The 24,812-nt window shown below is 62.1% G+C and overlaps 1 protein-coding gene across 3 annotated transcripts in view; it reads left to right on the forward strand.

Moving 5' to 3' along the window:
• The window catches only part of SBF1 (SET binding factor 1), an 82,522-nt gene that overhangs the window by 32,345 nt on the left and 25,365 nt on the right, over window positions 1-24,812 (forward strand). For 2 of the 3 annotated variants that reach the window (XM_086611153.1, XM_086611154.1), the window contains exons 2-7: window positions 11,635-11,720; window positions 17,071-17,208; window positions 17,406-17,540; window positions 21,068-21,178; window positions 23,187-23,210; window positions 24,271-24,376. In XM_086611153.1, coding sequence (XP_086467279.1) covers window positions 11,635-11,720; window positions 17,071-17,208; window positions 17,406-17,540; window positions 21,068-21,178; window positions 23,187-23,210; window positions 24,271-24,376 — 600 coding nt within the window. The remainder of the gene's footprint in view (window positions 1-11,634; window positions 11,721-17,070; window positions 17,209-17,405; window positions 17,541-21,067; window positions 21,179-23,186; window positions 23,211-24,270; window positions 24,377-24,812) is intronic. The other variant, XM_086611152.1, reaches the window with a different exon arrangement.

Genomic DNA, 24,812 nt, shown 5'->3' on the forward strand with positions numbered 1-24,812 from the left:
TTGGAGCGGGTCCAGAGGAGGCCACGGAGATGATCCGAGGGCTGGAGCACCTCTGCTCTGGAGACAGGCTGAGAGAGTTGGGGCTGTTCAGCCTGGAGAAGAGAAGGCTCCGGGGAGACCTTCCAGCACATTCCAGTGCCTGAAGGGGCTACAGGAAAGCTGGAGAGGGGCTTTGGACACGGGTGTGGAGTGACAGGACACGGGGCAATGGCTTTAAATGGCTTTTGTGCCCTGGCAGCACGTGCTGCCTGCCCTGGCGCTGGCGTGGGGAGCTGCACCAGGATGCTTGGCGCCGCTCTGTGCCCGAGCTGGTGATGGAGCTGTGCTCGCTCCCGCTGGGGAGGGCACGGCTGGGGATGCAGCCCCATGCGAGGGACCTTGGCAGCGAGGGTGGAAAACGATCGGAGCTCCAATGGGCGAGCTGGGGTCCGTGTGGTGAGCGGGAAAGCGGCGACGTCCACGCCGTGGTGTTTGGCACAGACCTGTGACCAGGGGTGTCCAACACCCAGTTTGGAATCGTGCTGGAGTGCTTGGACTCTCCTTGGTTAACACTTCAGATTTGCGGGCCGGCGCTGCATTCCTGCTGCCAGAGATGTGCCTCCCTGGAGCTGCCATCCCGGGCCGAAGACCCCGCGTCTGCGGGCGCCCCGCACGGCTCAGCAGCGCAGGGCTGCGTTTTGGGATCCGCGCGGCTCCAGCGGTTTTGCAGGTGGATATGTTGCTTTCTGTGATTCTTCCTGAGACGCCAGTGCCCAGCGGGCTGGAGCGCTCTGAAATCCCGTGCTGCCGGTGGAGCTGTAAGATCCCAAAGCTTAAGCCTGAAAATAACGGTGGGTCGCGGAGGCACGGCGTATCCCCACGGCTGCTCTGCGAGCTGGGGCGTGCTCAGCCACCGTGTCCTGCCCACCAGTTTCTGGAGGGACCGTCGGGTCCCCGTGGCACTGCCAGGCTGCGGCGGGGCAGGAGCAACCGTCGGCGCAGCACGTGCTGTTTTTAGCCTTGGGTAGACATTGGTGGCACAGCCCTGTAATTACCGGGACAGGGTGCCGGTGGAGCCGGCTCAGAGCTCCCCTGGGAAGTAACATCAGGTGAAAATAGAACAAGTTCCTCCCCAGAACGCTTTTAGCAGCTCGCCCCGTGTCCCGCCACGCGCCCGCGCAGCCGTGCGTGGGCCGCGCTGTTTGCTCTGCGCCCGCGTGTGACGGCCGGGGATGACCGCGGTGCCGCTTGGCAGGACGGCATCCCTGGCTGCGGTCAGGCGGGAGCTGTGCCCGGGCACCGCACCGCACCGCGGTCTCTCCGATCGCCGCACCGCACCGCGGCCTCTCTGCCTCGAGGGGCAGCCGGGAGAGCAGCTCTGCTGCCAAGTGCGTCGTGGGGTGTTTGGCCAGGAGCATGGGTAAATCCTGGGATTTGTGTCCCCCAAACAGCTGTTCTGCGCTGAAAACACCTATTATGGTAAATAATTGGAAATGGTGCTTTCCGAAACCGTCCCACGTCGTCCCTCCGGCTGCTCCGCGGCGCCCGGTGTCCCACAGCCTCAAGCTGGGGCAGCGCTGGCGTGCGCGGCGTTACCGACCCCCCGTTGGCAAACGGCTCCTGCCTGTTTGGTAGCGATCCGGATCCGGCAGAGCTGCTTCCCACGGCTGCAGGTGGTTGCGCCGCGCTGGAGCCGGCACGATTTGGCCCAGCCGTGCACAGAGGAGACGCGAGTCCTCCCGGTGCACCTCGGTCCGGCGGGTGTCACCGTGGGGCTGGTCCCTGCTGCGTGCCGCTCCGCAGAGCTGTCCCCCTGCTCCGAGGATGCTCCGCTGAGGAAGTGGTGCTTGAGACAACCTTCAAACGCCCGGTGACAGTTGTGGGACATGGAGAACCATGATGGGTTTTTTTTCCCTTTTTTTTTTCTTGGATGAGCGAGTCTGAATTTTTAAGATGCCCTGTGTCTCCGGTCTCATCCGGAGCGCTTTGCCTGCACTGGGGACCACTGTTTCCACCTCAGTCAGGCCACGGTGAACGGGGAGTGCCGGAGCGGGTGGTCAGGGTCGGGAAGTGTTTCCCTCAGTTGAGGACCGTGAATCCTCTGCAGGCCCCTGGGGGGGTCTGACGCTTTGCTGCTGCTCCCGGCCCTTCCAGAGAGACATTCCCAAACACTCGGGGCCGGGGGTTCCCTCTGCAGCACAAGCGCAGCCCAGGGCAGGGCTGGGGTACAACGTGGTCTTGCTTCTTCATGGAATCATGAGTGGTTTGGATTGGAAGGGACCTCAAAGATCATCCAGTTCCAACCCCCCTGCCATGGGCAGGGACACCCTCCACTCCACCAGGTTGCCCAAAGCCTCATCCAACCTGGCCTTGGACACTTCCAGGGATGGGGCAGCCACAGCTTCTCTGGGCAACCTGTGCCAGTGCCTCCCCACCCTTAGAGGGAAGAATTTCTTCCTTAGATCCCATGGAAATCTCCCCTCTTTCAGTTCAAAGCCATTGCCCCGTGTCCTGTCACTCCACACCCTTGTCCAAAGCCCCTCTCCAGCTTTCCTGTAGCCCCTTCAGGCACTGGAAGGTGCTGGAAGGTCTCCCCGGAGCCTTCTCTTCTCCAGGCTGAAGAGCCCCAACTCTCCCAGCCTGTCTCCATAGCAGAGGTGCTCCAGCCCTTGGATCATCTCCGTGGCCTCCTCTGGCCCCGCTCCAGCAGCTCCATGTTCTTGTGTCGGGGCCCCCAGAGCTGACCGCGGCACTGCAGGAGGGTCTCACCCGAGGGGAGCAGAGGGGCTGCTCACGTCAGTGTCTGATTTTGCAGCACGTTTGAGCCTTAAAGCAGCTCCTGGGCTGCCGCGCGTCGGGACTACTGTCGTGGAGGGCCGCTCCGGAGGGAGGCCTGGGCCCGGCCGCGGGCTGGGAGCAGCGGGTGCTCTCCCCAGCAGCCGGCGGTGAGCGGGGCGCCGGGTGCGTGGTGGTTTGGGTGGGCTGGGGACCCTGCGTTTGCACGGGGGCTCCGCTGGTCGTGTCAAGCCCGAGGTGTTTACGAAGGGCTTCCTGTTCCGCGCTGGCAGGAGCGTTTCCAGAGCTGGCAAGGGTGAGCAAGTGGCAGGCAGCTGGGAAACGCTTATCTCTGTCTCCCTGCCAGTAACCCTCCGGGCCCCGAACGGCACTTTCCTGGGACGAGCTCTCGGAAACAGACGTTTGGTTTGTTGTGTGTTTTTTTTTTTTTTAATTACTTCCTCTTATGCCTTAATGTTTCTGAAGATAAATACAGCTCTCCTCTTGGCATCTGCTCACGGAACAGTACAAGGAGCGACGCTCCGTATCGGCATGTGCCGTGCCTCGTCTCCGAATCCGCGGTTTGTTTCGTAGATGGTAGTAAATCTTTCTCTCCAGCTCCCTGCCCAGGACGGTTTATTTCGTGCTGAACAGGAGGTCATGCTGAGTCGGTCCTTCCGTCACCGGAGCGGTCCCGGGCACCGGAGTGGTCCCACATCCTGGCATCTTTCCTGACCCGTTCAGCTCTTGGCTCTGGGACATGCGTCGAGGCAGCTGAGCGTCATCCGTAAAGTGTCGTGCTGGGGCAGGAGTGGCAGCTGCCACCTTGTTGGGACGCCCGAGCGGACCGTTCCGCAGGGCGGTGGGAGAGCGACCGGCTCCACGTCCCCGCAGGCCCACGGGGGATCCCGGGGTTTTCCAGCCACGACTCTGTGCCCCACAGGGGTTTGCCAGTGTGCCCGACTCTGGCAAGTTTGCACCTCGTGGGTTCTGGCTCTGCCACGCTGACTCCCTGCAGCACCGTGCTGCGCTGGGGAGTCCGGTTCCCCGCCACCCCTGGGCTGCCCGCTCGCCGGGCTGCCCGCTCACCAGGCTGCCCACTCACCGGGCTGCCCGCTCACCGAGCTGCCCGCTCGCTAGGCTGCCCGCTTATCGAGCTGCCTGCTCACTGGGCTGCCCGCTCACCGGGCTGCCCGCTCACCGAGCTGCCAACTCACCGGGTTGCCCGCTCACTGGGCTGCCCACTCACTGGGCTGCCCACTCACTGGGCTGCCGGCTCGCCGGGCTGCCTGCTCACTGAGCTGCCCGGTCATTGCCTGCTCACCGAGCTGCCCACTCACCAGGTTGCCTGCTCACTGGGCGGCCTGCTCACCAGGCTGCCCGCTTGCCGAGCTGCCTGCTCACCGGGCTGCTGGCTCACCAGGCTTCCCAGTCACCGGGCTGCCCACTTGCCGGGCTGCCTGCTCACCAGGCTGGTGCTGTGCACCCACCCGCCGGGGGCAGATGGGGTGTCTCACCGACGCTTCTCAGTCTGAATTTGAGAGCGAGTAAGAAGAGGTTTGAGCCATGGAGGTAATGCCAGCTTGGGGATGGGAGCGGGGGCCCGGGGAAGGAATGGTGTGGCAATGGAATGGCGGAGAGTTCTGGAAGGGAGAACAACGGCGGCCAGTTCTTCGCAGGCTTTAATTTTAGCTCTTCTCTAAACATCTCATTGCCGAGCGGCTCGTCCGGAAGAACCTCCGAGAGTCGTGACTTTCGGTGGAAGTGCCGTGCTGGGAAAACGCGAGCGGGTCCTCACTGCCCCGTGCCAGCCGGGCAGTGACGTCCCCACTGATGCTTCTGGAGGATGTTTTATCTGGGAGCGGGTAACCCAGGAGCGGAGCGTGGTGCCCGCCGTTGGGAGGTTGTTCCGTCGCTGCCAGGAACTTTCCCAGTGACGAGCGGGCCGTGTTTCCGTTGCCGTCGCATGTAGACGGTTTCCTTCGCCACCCAGCTCTGCGTTCGGTCCCATCCCAAAATGTTTGTCTTCTGATCGTTATCATCCTGTGTTGACAGAGACTCAAACATATCCTCGGACATCACCAAGGCGATGGCTAAACACAGAGTGACTTCATTTTTTCCCTAATTTTTATTTATTTATGTTTTAAAATATGCTCAGGACAGGAGTTGGCGTTCTGGGTGCGACTTTGTCTCTTTGTGGAGACTTTTGCCTTAAATACCGTCACAAGGACCTTTGTAAGAGCCGAAACTTTCCGTGTCCTCCTGCTCCTGTCCCGCAGACGTGCTGCCGGGTGCGCTTTCTGCATCTGGTTCAAATCCACCTCTGGCCCGTGGCCGCGTGCGCGGTGCCAGTGATTTGGCTTCTGCGTTGGCATCTTGTGTTCCTGCACCCTGGGGACGGATCGAGCTTTGTCTCTTCCCGAATTTCTCCTCTGGTGAAGTTGCACTAAAAGATAAAGCAAGGGAGAACGTGTGGGTTGTTTATTGGTCTGGATTTTGTCCCCTCCTGGGTTGCTGCCCCCTCGTGCAGACAAAAAGGGCGGCCGTGCTGGCAGCGGGGTCTTGGTCTTCTGGTGGGAGCCAGAGGGGACAGCAGGAGCCCGGCAAATGCTGCTCCATATACGTGTGACTGCAGAATAACTCCTCTCCCCCCGCTGTGGGGCCAAGCTGTGCCCCCTGCGACATCTGTGCCGGCGGATGGCACCCCGCGGTGCTGCCAGCCACGGTTGGTGCTGCCGGGGTGCACGGCGTGGCATGGTGGGGACGCGGCATCTCCTCCCGTGCCGGGGGGACGCTGCTCGTGGCCGGCGTGCGGGGACGAGGACAGTCTGCTCAGATGGTTTGGGGCAGGTGGGCTTTCCCCAGGGAAAGGCTCAGGGCACCCGGGACGGGGGCAGATGTGGGGCTGCCACAGTGGCAGGGAGGAGCGGGCCAGCCCGACCCCGCACACAGCCCTTTTGTTTTCCTCCATAGAAAAGCCATTCTTGGTGCTCCTTTCGGGAGCGCGGAGCGAGGGAACAGTGCCCTCATTGTCCTCCTGGCACAGCAGACACTCGTCGTGTTGTTCGGGGGCTGCCGTGCCCGCCGGTGCGGTGGGTTTGGTGGGACGGGGGGAGGACTGTGGTCTCCAGGATGAGGATGGCTCCCTGGGCTCAGTTCGGAATCCCTATTTCTGCCTTATTCTGTCTGCGTTGTTTTATAAATCCCCCGAAGCTTCTCCCTGCTCTCCAGGAAGGAGGAGCTGATGTCCAAGTGCTAGAATATCCCAACTTCTCCACTCCTTCCGGTGTTGATGCCCAGTTGACAGGCGTGCCAAGCAGTAGTCCTGCCTTCCTCACCAGCTCAGCGTGATAAGTCTTCCCGTAGGGAACTTTGAGGCTGGTGGGATGAACACAGAAGCCCAGGTGGGAAGATCTTGCAGCTAGGGAAGATCTTAGAACTAGGGAAGATCTCAAAAGTGCTTCTCTCTGAGAATGGAAGGAAGGAGGAGAAGGGGTTTTGTCCGGAACCTGCCGCTGGAACTGCTCGTTTGGGGTGAGGCATGGCGGGCAGAGCCGGGAGATCAGAGCTGGTGATGACTTGACCTGCCACGGTTGTATCTGAAAGCGAAACGGCAGGAGCGGATGTTAGGGTGAAAAATAAACCCTATTTCCTGGTTGGCGTGCTGGAGAGGAGAACCGTGCAGCTCCGAGGGCTCAGTGGGAGCCGCTGGGCCACGGGCAGCTGTCCCTCCCCGTGAGGATGGGTCTCCTCCCGCTGGGGCAGGATCCCACCGAGATGTCCCCCAGCAGCTGTGGTGACTGTGGCTTGGCTCCTGTTCATCTCCGCTTGGGAGAGCTGCAGGTCACAGTCCGAGCCCGGGGAAGAGGACCTGGGGTGCTGGTCAGCAGCCAGCTGAGTATGAGCCAGCAGTGTGCCCAGGTGGCCAAGAAGGCCAACAGCATCCTGGCCTGTATCAGCAATAGTGTGGCCAGCAGGACTGGGGACAGGATCGTTCCCCCGTACTCGGCACTGGTGAGGTCACACCTGGAATCCTGCGTTCAGGTTTGGGCCCCTCGCGACAAGAAGGACATGGAGGTGCTGGAGCGTGTCCAGAGAAGGGCAGTGGAGCTGGTGAAGGGTCTGGAGCACACGTGTGATGGGGAGCGGCTGGGGGAACTGGGGGAGTTCAGCCTGGAGAGAAGGGGGCTCAGGGGAGACCTCATCGCTCTGCAGCTGCCTGGGAGGAGGTTGTGGCGAGGGGGGTCAGGCTCTTCTCCCAGTAACAAGTGACAGGATGAGAGGAAACGGCCTCAGGTTGTGCCAGGGGAGGTTTAGATTGGATATTAGGAAAAAATTCTTCCCCAGAAGGGTTGTCGGGCGTTGGAACAGGCTGCCCAGGGAAGGGGTTGAGTCACCATCCCTGGAGGGATTTAAAAGCCGTGCAGATGTGGTGCTGAGGGACAGGGCGTAGTGGGGACTGGGCAGTGCTGGGTTCACGGTTGGACTTGATGACCTTAAAGGTCTTTTCTGGCCTAAACAATCTGTGATTCTATGAAATCCTGCGGGCTTTTTCCCCTTTTTTAAGCTGTTAAATTATTTTTTCCTATAAAGTGTATTCCATCTGATGGAGGAAGAGAAAGCGCAGATATGGGGAAGGGGGACATAACTCTTCGTGATGACTGGAAGAACTAGAGTAGCTTGTCGTGTGTCGTTTGATAATCTTTGGGTCGGGCTGTGGGACGTGGCGGCTGCCTGCAGCTCCTGTGCCATTGGCACATGCTGCCGTGTGTTTGGACGTTGGACTGCAGCATTCCATAGAATCATGGAATGGTTTGGGTTGGAAGGGACCTCAGAGATCATCCAGTTCCAACCCCCCTGCCATGGGCAGGGACACCCTTCACTACACCAGGTTGCCCAAAGCCTCATCCAACCTGGCTTGAACACTTCCAGGGATGGGGCAGCCACAGCTTCTCTGCGCAACCTGTGCCAGTGCCTCCCCACCCTCAGAGTGAAGAATTTCTTCCTTAGATCACATCGAAATCTCCCCTCTTTCAGTTTAAAGCCATTGCCCCGTGTCCTGTCACTCCACGCCCTTGTCCAAAGCCCCTCTCCAGCTTTCCTGTAGCCCCTTCAGGCACTGGAAGGCTGCTGGAAGGTCTCCCTGGAGCCTTCTCTTCTCCAGGCTGAACAGCCCCAACTCTCCCAGCCTGTCTCCAGAGCAGAGGTGCTCCAGCCCTCCCATCATCTCCGTGGCCTCCTCTGGCCCCGCTCCGACAGTTTGTCGCATCAGCTGACTGTCACAGTTTTGTTTTTTAATTCCAGCCGTCCCGGGCAGTCAGGTGCTGGTTCGTAGCGGGCACGGCCTGCGCGCTTTGGGTGAGAACCTCTTGCACAAGAGCTCTCGAAGGACAGGGCTTGTTTCCATCCAGGCTCCGTGCAATGCCCCGTTTCTAACTGGTGCTCCTGCACCCCCGTGCCCGGAGCCACCACCTGGCTTTGCGGGCAGAGCAGCGCGTTGCCCGGGATGTGCTGGCCGGTTACTCAGACCGTGGCGTCGGTTGATGCAACAGCTCCTGCCTCTTGCGGGACGGTTGCTCAGCTGTTTGGTACCTCCAAACGGTTTGGTACCGCTTGCAGCCCTGCCAGGGTTGTGGGGATCGTTCCTCGTTCCAAGAGCACCATTAGTGACCCGCTCCATGGTCTGGAGCCCGCTTTGCGTCGGAAGGGTTCGGGTCCGTCTCAGTGAGTGCTCTCGGCAGCAGCTTCAGGTCCCCTGGCAGGCTGCGTTCGGTGGCATCGTGCCCGGTGGGTTACTGCTGGTCTGCAGGAAGCCATCTCCGTAACTGTGGTCGGTGCTTCGTCGCACAAAGTGCTCGGTGATGCTCTAAAACAGGTGGACTCCGTAAGTAATTTCCGCTTCGAGGTTCTGAGCAGCTCTTGGAAGCCTCTGCTAATGCCACCGGAGTTGAGGTCCATCTCCCTGCACCTGGGCTGAGCTGCCAAAACATTTCCAGGTTTGAAGTGATCCCCCCTGCTCTCCTGGCAGGGCTGCATGGCCCCCAGCCTCTGTACTGGAAGCCGGGGCTGAAGGAAGGCTGGAGCCCCTCTTGCTCATGAGTTGAGGACTTCCAAGCTTCGTGCTCCCCTGTACCGTATCGCACTGAATTTTCGAGGTTCAGGGGTGCAGGAGTCGTGTCTGTACCTGCAGGACGATGGATTTCCTGCAACTGGCTGTTCTGGTTGCACTGTGCTGTTTGGTGAAACACCCTCCTGTGCTTCAGTAACTGGAGAGCAGAGGGCTCCAGGTGTGGGTGGTGGAAAAGGACTTGTTCCAAACAAGATCCTTTGCCCAAAAAACACGTGAAAACTCACTTCTCCTGCAGCTCTCCTCGCTCCATCGTGGCAGCGGGCTCCACAGCCAAGATCCAGCTCCTGAAGCAGCTGGAGAAGCTGCTTCAAGGCCAGGTTGGATGAGGCTTTGAGCAACCTGGTGTAGTGGAGGGTGTCCCTGCCCATGGCAGGGGGTTTGGAACTAGATGATCTTTAAGGTCCCTTCCAACCCAAACCATTCTATGATTCTATGATTCATCGTTGAGTTTCGCGTTGGCCAGACCCTGCGGCTTCCCTGGAGCAGGAGCCCGGCTGCCGCGGCACAGGCTGGCATCGCCTGCACTGGGCGGCCGGGACTTTGGCTGCCGCGGAGCTGGCCGTGCATCATCACAACCCTGCTGCTGTTCTGCCGTGAGCTGGTGGGCAGGTGCTGGGTGAGTTTTCCAGGGAAGGTGGACTCCTCTGTGCGGGGGACTGGAAACGCTCTGGAACCGTAGCTTGGGGTCCCGGCAGATGGAGTCCTGGCTCAGTGGTTCTCCAGGACGTTCGCTCCGAGCTCCTCTTGCACGTCACTTAAGAGACGCCGAGAGCGAGCGAAGCGATGGGAGCCGCTGGCTTGGCCGTGACCCCGCCGGGCCCAGAACCGGCCGTTCCCGGAGAGCGTCCCCGGCGTGCCGGCGCTCACCGCCGCGGGCTGCCCCGGAGTTAAGGTCATCTGGTTGTGTTGTGTCAGCCGAGTGTTTAACTTCTGGCTTATTTAGAATTTCCTGTATTACGATAACATCCCATAAACCTCCAAATATAGCGGAACGCCGATTCAGACCGTGATAGGCTGCCCCGGGAGCCGTGGCCAGGTGTCACCTCCAGCCGTGCCGGCCCTTCCGCGGCGCGGCGGCAGGAGGAGGCAGGAAGGAAGACGCGGAGCGAAGCAGCTGCGCGAAGGCTGGCGTTGGCGGGCACACGTGCGTTCCCAGGCAGCTCGGCCGGGCACAGCGGGAGAGCCGCCGGGGCTGGTCCCGGCTCCCCTCCGATCGGACAGCCCGATACGGCCGGCGAGCGGCTCGGATGCGGCGCGTGTGGAATGGTGGGAAGAGGGAAGGCGAGGGTCAGGCTGCCCAAGGAACAGCTGAGTTCGTTAGTCAGGCCGCTCGTTAGCGACAGTGGCTGAAATCGGGACGTGCCCGGCGCGCAGACCGCACAGCGGCGCTCGTGGCAGCGCTCGTGTTTGAGAGCACCTCGCAGCGGCGGGCGCTGCCAGCGGCACACGGGACCGGGCCGGGCCGGGGCGGGAGGCGGCGTCTGAGCGCGGCGGCAGGTCTGGTTGACCTGACGCTTGGTGCTATTTTCTCTGCCACTTGGCACCGACCTTTCCGTTTTAGTCCCTCGGACTATAAGTGGCATCTTTTCCGATGCTAAATCCAGCTGTGGGCTGGCTGGCGGCGAGCGGGGCGGTGGAAACAGGGCTGGGGGCCGAAAATAGTCCGTCGGTGGTGCGTGCCTTCTGGGAGGCTCCTCCGTTACCTGGCCCCGTCAGCGGTTCCGGGGCCACAATCCGGCTGTGCCAGCGAGAGGCCGGCGGTGCTCGCGCTGCTGAAGACGTCAGGCGTTGCTGTAAGGGAGAAGAGAGGCCGTCGCCCCCCGGCACGATGCGGCGGACGCGGTAATCCCTCGGCAGCGCCGCAGGGGACTGAGTCGGTCCCGCTTTGCCGGGGCTGCCGGCCGTCGTGGCTGCGCCTCTTCTGTGGTAGGAGCAAAACCCTTCTCAGCATTCCCAGCTCCCACACTCCAGCTTGATCCAGCGGAGCAGGGTTTTACCGGGAGCAGCTCGGTCGCTGAAGGGACGCGGCCAGTGTGGAAGCACATCCGCAGCCTCACGGGCTCTGCGGACGTGGCAGGAGCTGCCCGAGTTTCAGGGGTGGTTTAGCTGTTGCTTCGGGCTGTCCCGAGAGCCGGCTGCTACCAGAAGAGCTGGCGCGCTCCCCGGTGCGCCCGCTTCGTGCTGGCGTGCCCAGCTAGATCAGGGCATGGTCTGGGTGAAGAACTGGTTTGGTTTTTAGTTTGGGCGGGAGGGCAGGCGTGGGCAGGAGTGCTCCCGCCGGCAGCGTGGCAGGCGCTGGAGCACCCCGGAGAAAACAGCAGCTCCAGGGGAACCCGAAAGTAAAACTGCGCAGCGCGATGCCCTTGTTTGGGGAAAACGTCAAGGGCCAAGTCGTAGATAACGAGCAGGGAGTCACGGTTCGAAATCCGTGTGTACCATCTTGCGGTGGCAACGCCAGGAAGGAAACGTAAACTTGACCGGGGATCCGCCGCGCACCGGTTCCGTGCCCGTAGATAAGGAACTGGTGAGCTGTTTGCTCATGACTGGTAAAATCGCTGCTTTTCCCGTCAGCGGGGCAGCGCTGCCGTACAGCTGTGTTTGCGGAAGGGGCCGGGGTCACCGCCGTGCTGCCCGCGTCTGTGGAGGGCTGACACCGTGCCAGGGCGTCCCGGCGGTGCTTCCAGCCTGGAGGCCGAAACGCCCGTCGGGTACCTGCTTCCTGCCCTCTAACCCCCCTCTTGTCTCTGCAGGGAGTGGGGATGGACAGGGACAGATACTCCAGCGGTTCCCGGAGAAGGACTGGGAGGACAACCCCTTTCCCCAGGGCATCGAGCTGGTGAGTGTTCCATCCCTCGGGACCGGGACTGGGAATCCGGGAAAGCATGACCGGCGTGCGGGGCAGGTGACACCAGGGCACTGCCTGCATACGTCTTGCAGGGTAGACCCCACCAGAGAGGGGTTCCCACCTGCCCCCCCGATGCAGCTCCAGCTCCGGAAAACTGCGGGATCCAGCGTGCAGCCTCCCAGCGGGGCCGCAGCAGAGCCGTCCCGAGGCGGTCGCTGCTGCCTGCCCTGCCTGGGGCTGGCTCCGATCCTGGCTGCTTTGCTTCCCCTCCTCCTCCGGGATCAGCTGCTCGGGATCCTGGAACGCTTCCTGGAGGAGCCGCACGGATGCAGCGTCAGTATAAATAGCCCCGTCACGAGTAGCGGGGCTCCGCCGTTGTCAGGCCTCCCCCAAACCAGCGGCGGCGGCGGCCGCTCGCCCTCCGGCAGCCCGGGTGTGCTGTTTGCACCTGCCCCACCAGGAAGGTTGCTGGGCCCTGGATCCCTTCCCAGCCCTCCGGACACATTCGCCTGCTGCTGGGAGCCCTCTGAGGTTGCGATGGTTGCCGGGTCATACCCATCAAGGGACACACCCGTCTGCTTTGGCACTGCCTGGCCAAGCGTGGCACAAACCGGCGCTCAGCTCATCGAGGAGGAGAGGGTTGTTCTCCTCGGTTGCTAAATTTGAGCTGAGGTTCTCCTCAAACCCTTCCCTGCTGCTGAGGAGCTCTGAAGGAGAGCAGCTGGTGCTTGACCAGACCCCTTGTCTCCCCCAAACTGAGCCCTCTCCTGAGCTGCTCTCCGTGTCCCCACCGCGGTTCTTCCCTGTTTCCAGCTGGAGTACAGCCGAGTGCAAAACGCGGAGACAGGTGACACATTAGAGATTCCTTCGCCACTGTGCCAGCCTGGTGGCACGGGGACCCTCCTCATCCCGCTCCTCGAGGCCTCGTGAGCACCGCTGGGAGGTGTTGGCACCGGCGCCGGCGAGGCTGGTGTGTGATGGTCGGTGCGGGGGCGCCGGTCAGCCAAGAGCCCCCGTTCTTCCCGGGAGCGTTCAACTCATTCCGCTTCCGTTGGTGTGCGCAGAGGGATTGCACCTCCCTGTGCCAGCGGGCCCGGCCTGGGTCACCCCCCAGCAGACTCGCCAAAGGGCATTTGTGCATCCGTGGTGAGGGACGTTTTGGCCAAGGGACTTGTGAGTCCCTGCTATAGCAAAGGGTGTTCCAGGTCCCTGTGCTTCCCCAGGGCTTCCGTGAATCATAGAATAGGATCATGGAATATCTCAAGTTGGAAAGGACCTGTGAAGATCATCAAGTCCAACCAAGGATGGCCTTGGCCTAGGGAGCTGGTCTCCCGCTGGCACTGGGACAGGTTGCCCAGAGAAGCTGTGGCTGCCCCATCCCTGGCAGTGTTCCAGGCCAGGTTGGATGGGGCTTTGGGCAACCTGGTGTAGTGGAGGGTGTCCCTGCCCATGGCAGGGGGGCTGGAACTGGATGATCTTGAAGGTCTCTCCCAATCCAAAGCATTTGATGATTCTATGATTCCTCAGAGTGGATGTGTCAGGGCCGTTCTGGGCACTGGGCTTTGGGAACTCTGCCTTGCGCTGCCCCGTGCAGGGTTCTGGGCAGCTGAGGGGGCTGGTGACCCGCCAGTGCCCAGTTTCATGGCCTGGGCGAGCTCCCTCTGCTATGGAACGCTCGTTTTTGGAGCAGTGGGTCTGCGGCCACCCCTGCTCACCCGTCCGGACTCAGTTCCACTCTCGGCTGCTTCCCACGTTTCGTGGCTTTGTCCAGAGCTGGCGGTCATCTCCCTCGTTGTGTGCCCTGGTGCTGGAGAACTTCCACGTGAGCTGTGGCTGTTGGAGGTTGACGGGGACACCCCGTGTCGTGTGCCCTCCGAAGCTCTCCCATCAGACCTGGACACGTCCCTGATCCCTGTCCTTGTCCCTCGGCTCCATCCCGGCGTCAGCGGCCAAGTCGTGCCACGTGCCCGCGACAAGCGTGGCTGGTGAGCGGGACGGGCGGCGGTGCCCGGTGCCTCTGCCTATCTCATGCTCACCGTAACTCCAGCGCAGTTTCGGACTTTTACGTGCTACTTGGAGGCAAAACCAGATTGTTTTTCTGGTTAGTGTTTCCTGGTTGCCTGCAGGGGACTTGGGAACTGTCCCGAGAAAGAGGAAAGCTGCTTTTTTTTCCCAAGGGTCAAACTGTCCAGCCAAAAAATCCCTGGAATTTAAACAATTGGAGCCCCGTCCTGTTGGGAGCCAGAGGTGGCTCCGAGGCTTCCCACAGCTGTCGGGAGGTGTCCTGGGTGAGGCACGGAGGGCTGAAACTGGGCAGCTTCCAAAGCCAGATGGAGCCCGCCCCGGGGGGTTCGGGTGGTACCTTGCGCCGCAGCCGCTGCCGCGTTCCTTTTCAACGGCTTTTTGGGGGAGAAGGTTTTCTGGGCGCGTAGGGAGCAGGAATTTGTAACTTCTGCCCGTGCGTGCCGTCAGACAGCATTTCCAAACAAAAATACCTCATTTTAGTGGATGGAAGTTCCTCTGGAGAGAGACACAGGATGTGAATGTCTCTCCTCTGTTGCAGCATCCCCCCTGCCAGGCCAGAGCCGTGCCCTCCGGCAGCACCGGACCCGCACTGGGTCGCACTGGCCACCCTCGCCAGCCTGCTGCCGGGGGCAGCGGATCTCCAGGCCCTGGGGCAGCCGGGAGCACCGGGGCTGTTACCGCGGGTGAAACCGCGGCGGGGAGCCCCGCGCCGGGCTGCGGGTCGCAGCTCTCGCCTCCGAGAGCTGCCGGTTGCGGTGCCGGCGGCGGGGGGAACGGAGGCTCCCGCTGGAACCGGAGGCTGTGAGCGTGCGCTGTGGCGTGCCGCGCACGCCGGTTCCTTCTGCTCCGGCGAGGGTCGGTGCCATTCCTCCTCTCTCCCCCCTTCAGATCCCGCTCACGGCGCCGGTCCGTGCGTCCTTCTGTGCCACAATCCCACAGCTCTGCGAACGTAGCGCGGTGCTTCCCGGGTCTTAAGGCCGCTCGTGGACGGATGTTGCGCGCTGCCGACCGCGGCGGCGTGCCTGCGGGGTGCATCCAAGCCCCCAGACGTGTTTTGGCTCTGCTGGCACGCACTGGCACCCGAGCCAGCGCCGGCCAGCACCAGGGAGCGTTGGGGTTTCTGCTGCTCTCTGAGATAAAACAGTGAAATCCGTTCGTTTTCCAACCAGCAGGAAGGTGCCTGTGTGCTTGCGGCTTCAGTCTCCTCGTTCGGTGGAGCCGAGCATGGGTTCGTAGGAGGTTTGCTCCCTGGCTGCTGGCACCATGTGGGCAGAGGTGCCTGTAGGAGAACACCGTGTCCCGACCCTGGCCGGGGGGCTCAGTGGGGCAGCGGTCTCCACTTCCAGGGGATGGAAACACGCTCTGCTGCTCCCAGAAATCCTTCCTTTGTTGCTTTACGTACGTGAGGTGCCGGTGGCTGAGCGGAGCCTCGTCTGCCGTGTCCATCCGGACCAACAGATCTCTTCTCCACCCCTGGCATGGAGGGACCTGAGGTTGGCAGCTGATGGCGGAGCCTGCGCAGCCAGCGGCTGTTTCGGCGACGCTGGGGAGGGAGGAGAGCTGCTGCCATGCTGCGCCGTGGGCTGTGATGGGACTGGTGGAGGAAGAAAAGGTGGAAAAGCAGTGCTGATCCGTGGAAAACAGGGATTGCTGGACAGACACATGTCTTGTCGTGAGAGGTTGGATTTGCTGCTAAAGCTGCTCCAGGCAGTGTCTGCACAGCTCCACGGCTCTGCCCTCCTCTGGGATTTTTATAAATCAATCACAGAATCCCAGAATGGTTTGGGTTGGAAGGAACCTTCAAGATCATCCAGTTCCATCTCCCCTGCCATGGGCAGGGACACCCTCCACTACACCAGGTTGCCCAAAGCCCCATCCAACCTGGCCTGGAACACTGCCAGGGATGGGGCAGCCACAGCTTCTCTGGGCAACCTGTGCCAGTGCTCACCACCCTCAGAGGGAAGAATTTCTTCCTTAGATCCCATGGAAATCTCCCCTCTTCCAGTTTAAAGCCATTGCCCCTTGTTCTGTCACTACACACCCTTGTCCAAAGGCCCTCTCCAGCTTTCCTGTAGCCCCTTCAGGTACTGGAAGGTGCTGGAAGGTCTCCCCAGAGCCTTCTCTTCTCCAGGCTGAACAGCCCCAACTCTCTCAGCCTGTCTCCATGGCAGAGGTGCTCCAGCCCTTGGATCATCTTCGTGGCCTACTCTGGCCCCGCTCCAACAGCTCCATGTCCTTCTTGTGTTGGGACCCCAGAGCTGAACACAGTATTCCAGGAGGGGTCTCAGGAGAGCAGAGCAGAGGGGCAGAATCTCCTCCCTTGCCCTGCCGCCCACGCTGCTCTGGATGCAGCCCAGGGCACGGGTGGCTCTCTGGGCTGCCAGCGCACGGTGCCGGCTCATGTTGAGCTTTTCATCCACCAGCACTGCCAAGTCCTTCTCCTCAGGGCTGCTCTCCATCCATTCTCCTCCCAGCCTGTATTTGTGCATGGGATTGCCCCGACCCATGTGCAGGACCTTGCACTTGGCCTTGTTGAACTTCATGAGGTTCACACAGGTCCACCTCTTGAGCTTGTCCAGGTCCCTCTGGATGGCATCCCTTCCCTTCAATGTGTCCACCACACCACTCAGCTTAGTGTGCTCACTGCCAAAGAGCTCACTCCAGCCCTGGCACCCTGCTCTGCCGGGAGCTCACCCCAGCCCTGGCACCCTGCTCTGTGGGGAGCTCACCCCAGCCCGGCAGCCTCCAGGTCACTTTTCCTTCCTGGAGTTCGTGCAGTGCCCAAGTGCAGCCACCCGGCAGCCTCGCTGGCTCGATGCAGGCTGCTGGTAGCCACCTGGCACGGTGCAGCCCATCTCCTGTGCTGGGCGAGTGCCGGCAGCTTGCAGGGTGCAGGGTGTAGCTCGGTCCGGGTGTCCCATCACCCTTCCTCCCAGCTTGGGTTTCTCCAAGCGGCTCCGGCTGTCCCTGCGGAGAGGGATGGAAGGCGCCTGCCCAGTTCTCCCCGACAGAGGGAACGGGAGGCTCTGGCCAGTGCCCTCCCCTCTCCCACACCGTGCCGGCTGCAGCGGGTGCAGCACATGCCAGGGAGGGCAGCACAGCCGTTCCCGTATGTACTCCATAGGTGATGGAGCCACACCGAGCTCCCTGTCCCCGGGAGCTGGACCTGCTGCTGTTGGTACCTGGTGTGCTGCTCTCACATCATCCAGCCCACCGAAGCTCCGGGCTCCCACTGCTGGAGCGGTGCCGGGGCGCGAGGGGCAGCGACGCGGGCAGGACAACCCCGCTGACCGCTGTCCCCGGCCCTCTCTTGCAGTTCTGCCAGCCCAGCGGCTGGCAGCTCTTCACGGAGAGGAACCCCCCCACCTTCTTCGTGGCCGTGCTGACCGACATCAACTCGGAGCGGCATTACTGCGCCTGCTTCACCTTCTGGGAGCCCGTCGAGAGCGTGCAGGTACGGCGGGCGGCCAGGGGCGGGTTGGGAAGGTGGTCGGCAGCGCTGGCAGGGAAGCATCCGGCTCCCCTCGGCTTTGGCCAGCGGTTCCTGCATTCCCTGTGTCGGAGGAACACAGGCCCTGGCGTCAGAGGCTTGGGAGAGGGAAGAGCATCCTTTTTCTAATGCCAGCACTTGGCTGATGTGTGTCTCCGTAGCCTCAGAGCCACCCCAGGAATGGCGAGGGCGAGGAGGAGGAAGAGGAGCCGTCGTCTCCCGTTCAACCTGCGCAGCTCTTCGCTCCCAAAAGCTTGGTGCTGGTGTCGCGGCTGGACCATGCGGAGGTGTTCAGGGTAAGTCCCACACGCTCTGCGGCTGAGGCGGGGGAGAGGAGAGCAGCGTTAGGGAAGACTTTCTGGCTCTGGGAGCAGCCACGGAGTCCCTGCCAGGAGCAGGAGCCGTAGCAGCACCCTGGCACAGCACCCCGTGGGAGAGTCGCCTGGCCCCAGCCTGCTCCTTGCATCCCGGTCCGGCTGCCCGAGCCGGGCCAGCGGCTGCACGCTGAACCCGAACGGCACGGCTGGCTGCGGAGCAGCGAAGCGAGGGCTCGGCCGCGCCGGGCAGCTGGTGGCCTTGACCCACTTTTGTTAATAGAGAAGCTGTCCCAGAACAGCCCGTTCCTGCCGGAGCGGTTATCTTTGCCATCTCTGCTTTCTTCCAACGTGCTGCGTTGTGTGGCTGTGCCAGGTTCGGGAGGGCACGGGCTGTGGGCCGCCGTGTTCACCACCCGCCTGCCTGCGTACCGTGTCCGCAGCTCCGCGGCGGGGGCCCGCGGGGTGTGGGCAGCCTCCTCTGGGCCGGGCAGGCCGGCTGCTGCCATAGGCGGAAGGAGGAATCCATCCGGCGTTTAGGGTGGGCTGCCCAGGTGCTGGGCTCGTAGGAGGGCAGCGTTTTCCATCAGGCCGGGCTTTGTCCTTCCTTTTCCCCCTCCTGCTGCCAGGATATCGCCGCTGGGCTCTGCCCTGTTCTTGAACCTCCTGTTCACAGCCCGCTCCGTGAATGGGAGCACACGGTGTTCCCTCGGGGCCGTCAGTGCTCGAGGCATTCATAGCTGACAGGGGGAAAAAATATCGCTCCGTTCTCTGGCCTGGAGCCGCTTCCAGCAGCAGAAACTTCGGCCATCGCAGACTCACAGCCCCAAACCGCGTAGCTGGGGCTGGAGGCACCTCTGGAGGTCTCTGGTCCAGAGCAGGTTGTCCAGGGTATTGTCCAGTTGAGTTGTGAATATCTCCGAGGATGGAGACTGTGCAGCTTCTCTGGGCAACCTGTGCCAGCGTTCAGCCACCCTCGCAGTGAGAAGTCTGTGTGCTTAGATATTTTATTGGGAAAGCTGTCCGTGCCCCAGTCCAGCCCGTCTCGGCTGGTGGGTGGTGTTAAAGCAGCGTCTCCTTTCCAGCAAGCGGGAGCGGTAGGACCGAGACAGAAGGGAGCATTCGAACGGAACCGAGCCTTCATCATCAGCCCGGTTCCCTTGTTGCAAGCAGTTGCATCGTATGGTCATCCTCCCATCTGGGATGGGGTTTACCACGGCTGGCCTTCCGTGGAGCTGGGGTTCCCTAAAACACAGGAGCTGGTGGTTTTCTCAAGCCTGGGAGAGCAGAGCGAGATCTCCGGGCTGCGGCGTCTGCCGCTCTGCTGGGCAGAAGCCGGCCGTGCCTGGGGATGACTGGCGGAAGGCGGGTTGGATAACCTGTCCCAAAAGAGACGTTTCTTGCCAGAGCTTCTCCCGTGGAGACTGTGCTGAAACAGTTCCCGGCTCGTTTCGGTCCTTGTGTGCCTGACCACTTGTCTTCCCTGGCTGGTTTGGTCAGGGGCCCGGGAATGTTGGCGTTGCACGTTTGGCTGATTCCGGTGCTCGGTTGCTTGGTTTAGCCACCTTGGTGATTTTCGAGGAGCAGCTGAGCGACAAGAGCACTACAGTCCCGTCGTTCCGGGCTTTGGGTCCTTTCCCCCTGAGCTGCGACACAAAACCAGGAACGTCCCCAGAAGGTGTCTGAGCGTGGCAGCTGTGGGAGCGGGATCTCCGCTCCGCCGGACGAGTGCCGCGTGCCTCTGGCCAGCCCGGGGCAGCCGAAGCGGCCGTGGCAGGACATGGTGCCCATGAAGCAGAGTTTGCCTCTCCCCTTGCAGCGCCCTGTCCCTGCCAGGAGAAGGGCGACGGGTGGAAACCTGCCCCTGCCCGTGGGCCAACGGACGGGTTTCACTGGCTGGATCCGAAGTGCAGCTTGTTACTTGCCCAGCGCAACAGTCAGGTTCTTGTGGCGACTTCTCTCCCCTGATTTGGGATCCCTGTAGCCCGAGACCTGGACCTGTTGGTCAGCAGAATGCTGCACGGAGTCTGCCCCGTGCTCAGGGCGAGGTCAGGCTGTACACGGCGTTACACCAGGAGCCCTCGCCACTGCTCACCAACATGCAGGAGCGTCAGCTTGCTCTTCCCGCGGTTATTCCAGCGTGCAGTAGCCTGCCTGGCCCCTTCTGCCTGCTGTGTCCTGGGCTGCACCCAGAGCAGCGTGGGCAGCAGGGTGAGGGAGGGATTCTGCCCCTCTGCTCTGCTCTCCTGAGACCCCCCTGCAGTGCTGCCTTCAGCTCTGGGGTCCCAACACAAGAAGGACATGGAGCTGTTGGAGCGGGGCCAGAGGAGGCCACGAAGATGATGCGAGGGCTGGAGCACCTCTGCTCTGGAGACAGGCTGGGAGAGTTGGGGCTGTTCAGCCTGGAGAAGAGAAGGCTCCAGGGAGACCTTCCAGCAACTTCCAGTGCCTAAAGGGGCTACAGGAAAGCTGGAGAGGGGCTTTGGACAAGGGTGTGTAGTGACAGGACAAGGGGCAACAGATTTAAACTGAAAGAGGGGAGATTTAGGTTAGATATAAGAAAGAAATTCTTTACATTGAGGGTGGTGAGGCACTGGCACAGGTTGCCCAGAGAAGCTGTGGCTGCCCCATCCCTGGAAGTGTTCAAGGCCAGGCTGGATGGGGCTTTGGGCAATCTGGTGTAGTGGAGGGTGTCCCTGCCCATGGCAGGGGGGTTGGAACTGGATGATCTCTGAGGTCCCTTCCAACCCAAACCATTCCATGATCCTGTGTTTCTCTCCAAAGCCCCAGAATTGGTGTTTTCTCTTTTCCTCACTGACATGGGGAGATGGTTTGAGTTTTAAAAAAAACCAACACCCAGAGTGTGCCTTGAAGACAAATTCCTCAAATTCCTTCTTCATCTGTGTGTTATAGCTGTGTTGAGTGCTGCCCTGTGCTTGTGCCCTCTAAGCCCCTCTGTGCTGGAGGTGGTGGCATTTCCCAAAAGTGCCCGGCAGGCAGACAGTGAGCAGAGCCCGGCCAGCCCTCAGCGGAGAAGCGGGTCTCCTTCCTATCCCTGCCTGGGGTTTTTGTGAGACTCAATGCAAATCTGCAGGGACCGGGAATGCTTGGGGGTGCTGGAGAAGCTCAGCTGTTTTCAGTCACCTCTGCCCGTGGAGCTTTTGAACCCCCTCCATGCTGCTCCTGCTGAGCTCTCGCCCGGGGGACACGTCTGGGGACAGCTCTGGTGGGGTCGGTGCTGGGATCTGGGGTGCTGCTGCCTGGAGACAAGCTGAGCTCGTGCTAAATATCCTGTCCCTGCTGATGAGGACTCGCTGTGAGAGTCTGGAGGGGAAGACCTCAAGCGCTGCACCCATGAGTTGACTGTCCCAGGGTGTGTTTTGGTCTGGAGATGAGCGCTGGGAGCCCCTCCACACGACAGTGCTCCAAACTGGAGGGGCTCCCCAGCTGTGCCCGTACGCCTCTGCTTCCCACCCCAGTGCTCAGCTGTGCTGTGCTTTCCTCTCCAGAACAGCCTGGGTTTGATCTATACCATCTACGTGGACGGGCTGAGCGTGTCCTTGGAGAACGTCATTGGGAACCTGCTGACGTGCACCATCCCCATCACCGGGGGAGCTCAGGTGGGTGCCCTGCCCCTTCCCTCGCTTCGCCTCTCCCCGCTTCTGCCTCCCGAGCAGCTCTGACAGAAGCAGGGACGTTTTGCTCAGCCGTGTCCTGGTTCTGCTGGGTGAGCTGAGCAAGGCTGGTCTGGCTCGTGGGCAGAGCCTGGCTCAGTGCACCAGCAGCTGCGGAGCTGCCACGGGGCACGGCTGTGGCAAGCGCTTGGCTAGTGCAGGCGGTGCCTTCCCAAGCGCTTCGGAGCAGAAACAACAAACCTCAGCTGCTCGATGAGCTGAGAAGCTCTTGCTGCTTCGCTTGGCTACAGCTTGCCCTGACTGCACAGCCCGGGCTCGGCTCCTTGCCCGCTCCGGGAGGGAGCACAGGGTGGCTCGAGCGCCGGCTCACGCAGCCACGGATCGATCTGTGCAAACAGTGGCCATGGTCTCTGGTCGTTCCTGCACCACGGAGGTCTGGCTCCTCCGCTCAGCCCTGTCTGATTGCCGGAGAGCCGCCCCGGAGCCGAGCGGTCACGGGCCATCTGTGCGCGCGGGGCCGAGTCAGCTGCGGGGAGCCGGGCCAGGCGAGGCTGGTGTTTGCCAGATGAGCAGCTTGGAGCTCTCTCCTCACACCGCTGGCTTGTGCCAGTGCGTGGCCGGCGTCTGCGATGGACAAGGCTCAGGAACAACAGCCTCGCTTGCGCCTGGAACGGAGGCCACCGGAGATACCCCTCCTGTTCCCCCTGAGCCATGTGCTCCTGCAGCAGCCCTGCTCCCGCTCAGGGCAGGCCAGCTGAGCTCAGGCCTGAGCAGCAGATGGGTGAGGAAGGGCTGGTTGAAGCTGACTTGGAGGTGACAGAAGTGGAGAGAGCCCAGCTGGACCCTGTGGCAGGAAATGTTTGGAGACAGCAGCGTAATGCCCTGGAGCTCCTCTGCCATGCTAACGCCTGGGATGTAACCATGGACATTCGCTTGTCTCCTGCAGCAGCTTTGCTTTCAGCTGAGCTCCACCTCCCCCAGCAGAAACCACCGTCTAATTTTCCCACCCCCAGACTGGAAAGACATATAGGATCGGTGCTCAGGGATGTGGTTTAGTGGTGGAATTGGTGGTGTTGGGTTAACGGTTGGACCTGATGATCTTCAGGGTCTCTTCCAACCTAACCAATTCTATGGTTCTGCCACCCAAGTGGAGGAGCCTTTGAAACCAGGCTGGGGCAGCACGACAGGTCCCTGGCGCTGAGACACAGAGGTTTCTTCCACCACTGCGGCCCCTGACCCCCAGGGGAGGCTGCTGGCTTCAACCCTTCAGCTGTATCTGTGCAGGCTGCTTGGGCGAGTGCTTTCTGCTGGGCAGAAGTGGTGGCCCTGGGGCTGCCATCACAGCCCAACGTCGGTTTGGGGCTTCCTCTGGTCCTCCAGAGCCACGCGGGTGCTGGGAGGGCCCCGCGGTGAGCCCGGTGTTGGCAGGAGAGGGCTGTACGGCACTCACGTCCCGCTCCTCCGGAGGAGAAGGCGAGGTGCTGCCCACACCTGGGGGGCTGTGACTGTGCCAAGCGTCCCAGGTTTGCTCCGGCTGAGGGCGAGAGCAGTGGCGTTCCTGCGGGATCTGCCCGGCTCTGTCCGATCCCGTCTGGTTCATTCCCGGCGGGACAGGAGTGGGGAGGCTGGCGGGGCCAGGGCCGCTCCTCGGGCTGCTGCGGCTCACTGGGCAGCGCTTCCTGGCACCGATTGTCACCTCCCAGTTCTCGCAGGATCGATCTGTGCTGTGGGAACAAGTAGTGTGCGACGGGGAGGACAGTTTGTTGGTGGCACCTCCCTTCCCGTGCTCTGCCTGTTCTCCTGCTGTGTCCAAACCCTCTTTTCCGCCGTCGTAGCTGTTGCTTTTGCTTTGTGGGTCCGTGTGCGTCTCCCCTCTCCGAGAGCGCTGCTCCCTGCTCCGTGTCGGCCTCTGCCTGTGTCCGTCTCCCCTGTCGTCCCGCTGCCTCCGTGTGTTTCTAACTGACCGTGCTGTCTCTGTCTGTCTCTATCTCAGCCTGACGCGGACGACGAAGCAGCGGTACGCACACCTTTTCTTTCCTTGGGTCTGCCTCCCCGTCAGCCACCTCTCTGTTACCCTTTTTGAGGGTGGCACACGCCGCGGCGGGCACGGCGGCGGAGACCCGGCTGGGAGCCGGCGTGCCGCAGGGAACGCGTGCCCGGGCCCTGGGAAGGGGGTGGCGTTCCTGCGCCGCGGCCGACTGGCTCGGCACGGTTTGCCTCTCCGTGGGTGTGCTCTCCTGGGAATTGTGCTGGCAAAGAGCAGGTCAGGGGTGTTGGTTCTGTGTCTGGAGACAGGTTTCTGGGCTGTGGCGGTGGCGTGAGCTCCAGCAGGTGCCAGGGGCTGAGCGAGGAGGTGGGTTGTGGCGAAAGCTGCGATTGCAGAGGAGCTGTTTCCCTGGAGAGGTGTAGGAAGAGGAGAAAGGGGCCAGTGATGTGCTCCTGCCCAGGCCTCTGCAGCTGGGAGAGAGGGTGGGCACGTTTAGGCTTAACCACGCCACTGGGAACGAGCTTAGGTCTGGGGAAAAAAACTGCATTGGGAAAGAAGCAACGAGACTGTGCCCGGTCTGTCCGTCCCCAGCCCTTACACCCGGCGCCGGCAGGGCCGGCTCACGCTGCCCGGACGAGGTGGCAGGGCTGGGCATGGCACAGGCAATCTGTTCCCCTCTGGCTGCAAGGTCCGGGAGAGCCCTCGAGTGCTGCGTCGCAGCGCGGGTCTGGGGGCTTGCTGCCACCCTGTGCCAGCCGTCGGGGGGCTGCTCGTGCTGGCCGGGCCCGCCGGCTGTTTCGGCCGGTCTCGTTCCTCCCCGTGGCCCCAGCCAAGCACGCCACGTGTGTTCTTGCAGGATCCTCTTCCCGCAGCGGCCGTGCTGCCGTGCGGTGGTGTGCCGTGCCAGGACGCGCTGCCCGGGCTGCGAGGGTTGTGTTGAGGGCGCAGTCGCCCTGGCCCTGCGCACCGGGGGGCATTCGGGCTGCTGCCAGCCTGGAGGGGGATTCGAGCAGGCAGCTGGCTCGCCCTCCACGCTGCCGCTCGCCCCTTGCGTGGGTGGGCGCCCAGTGATGGGTGTTTTCTCTTGCAGAGGACGATCTCTCTGGGAGCAGGGGACAGGCAGGTGATCCAGACACCCATCAATGACTCGCTTCCCGTCAGCAGCTGCAGCGTGGCCCTGCTCTTCCGCCAGCTCGGTGAGACTTCTCCCCACGCCACCTTCTCATCGGGTCCGGTGCCAAAGCCAGCTGGCCGGGTCCTGGGCTGGAGATCGCTGCATGTCACTTCCCACCGTGCTCCTGAGCCCGGCTCTGGAGCGCAGGGCTTCCTGCCAGCTGCAGCCACCTCCGACCAAGCCCTGCCCGGCCCCACTTCGCCTTCCCTTTCCCGGGAGGGCAGGAGACTGGCAGGTCGGGCGCAGATGCGTGGCCAGATCTCATGGGAAGCAGCCGGGGTGGCAGGAGGGTGCCCAGCGGTGTGCTGCCACTCGCCTCGCGCCTCCAACTAAAGGACTTTGGGAGAGCTGCTGAGCGTCTCTCAGAAGAGCACTGGTACAGGTTGCCCAGAGAAGCTGTGGCTGCCCCATCCCTGGCAGTGTTCCAGGCCAGGCTAGATGAGGCTTTGAGCAACCTG

The sequence above is a fragment of the Tauraco erythrolophus genome, chromosome 4 (genome assembly GCF_009769465.1).
Source record: "Tauraco erythrolophus isolate bTauEry1 chromosome 4, bTauEry1.pri, whole genome shotgun sequence".
Classification (NCBI taxonomy): Eukaryota; Metazoa; Chordata; class Aves; order Musophagiformes; family Musophagidae; genus Tauraco; species Tauraco erythrolophus.